The sequence below is a fragment of the Crocuta crocuta genome, unplaced genomic scaffold, assembly GCF_008692635.1.
Source record: "Crocuta crocuta isolate KB4526 unplaced genomic scaffold, BGI_CrCroc_1.0 scaffold1133, whole genome shotgun sequence".
In the NCBI taxonomy this organism is placed as follows: Eukaryota; Metazoa; Chordata; class Mammalia; order Carnivora; family Hyaenidae; genus Crocuta; species Crocuta crocuta.
This window is the reverse complement of record NW_027530366.1, coordinates 386,069-391,609: the sequence shown is the minus strand read 5'-3', so window position 1 is coordinate 391,609 and position 5,541 is coordinate 386,069. Positions and strand designations below refer to the sequence as shown.

Genomic DNA, 5,541 nt, shown 5'->3' with positions numbered 1-5,541 from the left:
CAAGGAGAAGACAAGGAGCAAGTGAGATGCCTAAACACTGATGAGATGCCCAGGAGTGAGGTGTGAGATCTTGAGTAGTCAAAAGTAGGTCACGTGAGTATTGAAGGACGTAGGAACACAGTGACACGATGTTCTGGATTTGCTCTAGAATACTTCACAAAGAAAGGGGATAACTAAAACATATGTGACTCCATCTGGATAACTGTGGAATCTGGGTGATGGATACATGGTGCTCGGGGGATTCATCTCCTTGAAATGTTGCATGTTTAAAATGTTTTAAGTGTATCCATTGCAAGGGTACAGTGGAGGGGTGGTTATTGCTTGCTGTGCCCTAACCAGGTATGGACATATGCCTCAAACTGTGCCCCACAATGATGTTCTAAATGAAGAATATGTTTGCACCTGCCAGAAACATGATAGAGCTGCCAAAGGACATAAAGTTAGCTCCATAAATTGCAAGGTGTGAGCAGTAGGTTTGTCCCAGGGCAGTGTAAAAATTGCAAATTGTTCACCAAGATAGAAGATAAAAACAAAGAAAAACTTTGATGAGTACTCTCATGGAGAGATGGCCCTCTACCATGAGCCCATAGCCCCCTGTCCATTTGCATCAGCCTTCCTGGCTAACAGGCTTTCTTCTTCCTGCAGGGCCCCTGCTGCAGCCTTCTGATGGGAATGGGCTGGAAGAAGGCAGTGTCCGCCACCTGGTGCAGCCCAGAGGGTCGAGGAACGGACCAGGACCCTGGCAAGGAGGTCGGAGGAAATTCCGCCGCCAGCGGCCACGCCTCTCCCACAAGGGCCCCATGCCTTTCTGAAGCAGGTACTTGAGCCTCTGGTCAGTGGGCAGTGGAAGGAGCAGGGAGGGACAGCCTGGAAGCCTGGTGGCCCTGTTGCTTATCACTGGACAGACACCTGTCCCAAGCAGTTCCAGCCCCATACACAATACGGGGCCTTATAGAACACCTGTCTTACTCCTTCATTTTACAGACATGGAGACCAAGGCCCAGAGAGAGGCATACACCTCAGGCCAATTTCCTAACTCTCTAGGAACAGGGTTCCAGCTCCCCTCCACCCTGCTGCCTGGGTTTGGGCAAGCTGGCCCAGACAGAGAGTTGTAGAAGCCCTGGGGGCCCTTGATGAGCTGGAGAGGGGTGTACCAGGGTAGGCTCACAGGTGTGCAGGGAGAATGTTCACCAGAGCTAGGGAAGCAGCGAGCCTTGGGGGCATCGTGCAGAGAACAGGAAGAGAGTTGCCCACAGCCACAGGAAAGAGAAAAACCCAAGGCAGCTGCAGAGAAAGCAAGGCTTAAGCCTGCTCCTGAGACCTGGCCTGCGGTGTCCCCCTGTAGTCTGGACAAGGTGGTGCGAATTCAGAGACCCGGGGCTTTAGGTTCAGGGTTGTGGGGAGAGGGAAGTGAAGGCTGTCTCCTTTCTTTTCTGGGACAGTTCCTTTGACCTAGGATATGACAGTGACTCCTTTCTGGTCATTTTTGTCTCTTTAGGACTGAAGGGGCCCCTGAGTGCCCGCCCCCTGCAACTCTTGCCAGTCCATAGATTGGTCTGCTTCTCTGGAGCCCTCACATCCATTCACCTCTCATCTTGCACCTGTCCTCGCCACTGATGGTTCCAGCTCTTCTCACCCACTGGCTTCCCCGAATGTGTGATCCTGCCCCTGGTTGGGATGATTCCCTTTCTCTCCAGTGGATTCATTCAGCCCCTCTTCCTTGCCCTTCTCTGGACTGACTTTGGAGACCCAGCACTGGAAGGCCTGCCTTCTCCCGCCCCATCCCCTTCCTCTAATCCCCACCTCCTCCCATTTAACAGCCCAAGCTTCACCCAGCCCTTCCTTCCTCCAGCTCGCTCTGTGAGCTGGGGGGAAACACTCCCCTCTTCAGTGGGCTCCAGCATATCCCAGGCCTTCCAGCTTCCAGTCAGGTGGACCCTTCACTGGGGAAAGAGCCTCTGGTTAGAGGGACTGGGCATCGGGATGTAGACAGGGTGCCTTGGGGGGCATTGGAATGGGGGCTGGTCTTCTAGTGAAGGGGAGAGGGGAGGCATTGGAGAAGAGGAGGGATAGCTGCTGTGGCCTTTTCTTATTCCATGTTTGGCTTAAGGAAGAGGCAAAGGAGAGGGGCCATGAAGTACTTTGTTACCTCTCTCATCTTTCTGTGTCTCCTAACACTGCCCCCTCACTCCCAACTCCTTCTCTCCCTTGCCCTCTCACTCAGGAGATGGCTCTGTAGTCTCCCAGGAGCAAAAGCCAAGCAGGAGTAGTGTTATGTTGTTGTTGTTGTTTGTTCTGTTTTGTTCTTGCCAAGAATCACAATACCAGCACCAAAAGAAACCTTGGTGATCACTTAGCTCTGCCTCCTTGTGCAAACTCCTGCAAAATGGTCCTGGAGAGGGATAGTGACCTATTCAGGGTCACTGCAGAGCCAGAATGAGGACCCAGGTCTCCTGGCTCCCATTTGATGATATCCTCTTCCCTCTTAATGATATAGTTTCAGAACACATTAAGTGCCTTTCCCAAGATTGGGACTGGGGGTTGCAGGGAAGGGAGAGGCGAGCCAGCTATGAACTGCCCCACGGTGGTATGGGGACTGAGCTGCTCCTGCCTCCTTGGCCTGCCCCTGCCGGTCCATTCCCCAGCTGGGGCTGGAGGTTCCCTAACTTGCCAGCTGCCCCCGTTCCTGCAGCACTTCCAGACCCCAGGTATTCTTATAGGGACAGCTCAGGTACTGAGGCTACTGTTCCAACCCCAACACCGGTTTTCAGAGGCCAGAAGGTAGCCTTCAGTAATTGGACTCAATAGCCTTCTCTTCACGTTGACTGGACCTTCTTTCCTAGGGGCCTTTCCTTAGGGGAGGAGCAAGGGGGAGAAGAAGGAAGGGAGGGAAGGGAAGGAAGGAAGGAAGGAAGGAAGGAAGGAAGGAAGGAAGGAAGGAAGGAAGGAAGGGAGGGAGGGAGGGAAGGAGGGAGGAAGCATAGGTCTGAGCAGACTTCCTTCTCAGAGGCCTCCCAGAGGAGACAAGAGCCTGATGGCCACCTATGTTTGTGTGGAGACAGGGGGAGTCAGGGCCCCCCAAGTCCCACAGTAACCCCAATATTGTCTAACCGCCTCTCCCCCTTACCTCCACTGCTGCTGATGCTACTGCTGCTACTGCTTCAAGGCCCACCTGAGGGGCCAGGCTGGGCACCTGCTTCCCCCCACACACCCCCAGGTTGGGAGTGGGGGCTGGTCAGTGTTCAGAAAGCCTCTTCTGCCACTCATGCCCCCACCAGGGATTGGGCCTTCTTTCCCCTCCCCCTCTCTGCATCTCCTGCCTCATCAGCTGCCTAGCTCCGTGGAGAAAACTGGGGAAGTCTAGAGACACGGGGCAGAAGAGGGCAGGGGGAGGCTGGGGGACTGTCTTATTTAAAATGGTTGTGTATGATTCTTATACTAATTTATACAAAGATATTAAGGCCCTTTTCATTAAGAAATTGTCCTCTTCCCATAATTATGTTCACTGTGTTTGTAAAAATTGTTCTGTGTAAATATGTCTTTATAATAAAGAGTTAAAAAACTGACAATTCACCCTTACTGTTGGAGGTCATGTTCAGGAGGGTCATTCCTGTCCCTTGAGGTTCATGGTTGTCCCTATGCCCACATATTGCACTTGCACAGAGGTAAATGCCTGCATCCCTAATCGACTCCACGTCCAATGGCCTTGAACCAATTTGCCACAAACTCACAAAAGGACTCTCTATTCTTAATGACTTATTCACATAACAGTCAGTCCGCTTTTAAATGTTTTGGCATCTGTTTGGGTGTCCTTTTCTTTTTTTCTTCATTGTCATTTAAAGATTTTTTAAAAAGCAATTTATTTAAGGACATTCTGGTTAAAGGTGGGATTTCTACTAAAATGTGTCTTATATCCTTGGTGGGTGTCTTCTAATTTTATCTACTTTTCAACACTTTCAGGACTTTTTAGCCAGTTTGCCTTTCTTGAAAATTGTTATATTTCTTGCAATAAGTACATTTGGTAATGGCTTTGTATGTATCACTTTATGTTTCACAAAATAGAGCTGCTTGATGAATGAGAACGCCTGAAAAATAAACTGCAAGGAGTTCAATACAATTCTGCCCCATCTGTCTCACTTCTTCACACTTGTCAAAATGCCAATGCCTTGCAAAACAGAAAGGGGCATGGGTACATGCTAATTTGGTTAATCAACTCATTAGGTGCACACAGGCATACACAATGCAGAGTAAAACCCAGTGAAAAGGAGACAGAAGTGATCAAGAAGGTGCATTTCAAACATCTTATGGGCTATTCTACAGATTTGACAAGTATTCTGTGCTAGAAATACACAATTTTAAAAAAAGGTCTGCCGACAAACTTGCTAAAAGCCATAAAACTGCTCAATAGGAGATAAAATAGAAAAAACCACGCACAAGCATGCAAAGTAATCTCGTCATTGACAAAATGCTGCAGATTGCGACATAGTGCTTTTAAAATAACGACATTATGTTGGAAGTACCTCTTAGGAAAATTGGTACAAAATGCCTTCTTTCAAAATTACTACTTTGACTTTTAGGCAAACTGGTCGTCAGAGTAACTGGTTTTAGGCAAAGAGGTTTTAGGTGGGCTGGCTTTATGCTGATTGGTCCGTTGCCTCCCTAATCACGCCCAAAGCTCTCATTTTACATGAAACCAAAGAGAAGGGGGTGGTGGCAAGGCAGGATAACTTAATAGCGACCCATAAGTGTATAGCCTTTTAACAGCTTTCAGAGGTCTTTTTAAAAATAACTCATTTTACTCTCCTAACAACTGGGTGGTGACACAGTCCACAATCCCCATTTTACAAATGAGAAATGAGAAAATGGCCTCAGAGGGTGAAGCCATTAAGTGAATCTAGAATCTGGACTTTGGATTCTAAATGCAAATTCTTTCTGTGGTACTATAGAAGTGGGTGCCCCTAATTAGAGGGAAGACTTAAGTACAAAGTGTGTTTGGTATTCTTGGTAAGTGCAATAGACATAGATGGCATGGTGTGGGCTGGTGGGAGCAGAGAAAGGCTAATGGACGCTGTCCTCATAACACTAGCTCCAGAGGCCCAGTCACATTGGGTTAAGTTGGCAGGGGGATGGTGGGTAGTGGAGGTGGGGACCGGAAGGGGAGCAAGCACCTGGGTCCTCTGGGCATAGGGAGTTAACTGGATGCTAGTGGGTGGCTGCAAGTCTGACCTCGGGGCAAAGAATGAGGGGAAGGTGAGCTAATGGCCTTCTGGGAGGATGATTAGACATCAAAGCAAAAGAAGGCAAGACATACGGGTTGCCACTCTTTGGCAATATCTTGACCAAATAATCACAATAGAATCAGGGTAGGGGATTGTTTTAGAAAACACAGAGGAGGCACGGAGAGGGGCACTTGTGGGGATGAGCACTGGGTGTTATATGGAAACCAACTTGACAATAAACTATTTGTAAAAAAAACAAAATAAAATAAAATTTATAAAGAAAAACAAAGAAAACACAGAGGAAAAAAGAAAAAGGGGAACA

At 48.5% G+C, this 5,541-nt stretch overlaps 1 protein-coding gene across 1 annotated transcript in view; it reads left to right on the top strand.

The window, feature by feature from the left end:
* APLN (apelin) overlaps positions 1-4,117 on the top strand; it is a 9,589-nt gene extending 5,472 nt beyond the window's left edge. The window contains exons 2-3 of the mRNA XM_077766155.1: positions 646-817; positions 1,499-4,117. Coding sequence (XP_077622281.1) covers positions 646-812 — 167 coding nt within the window. The 3' untranslated portion in view covers positions 813-817; positions 1,499-4,117. The remainder of the gene's footprint in view (positions 1-645; positions 818-1,498) is intronic.
* Positions 4,118-5,541: the final 1,424 nt, after the last annotated feature.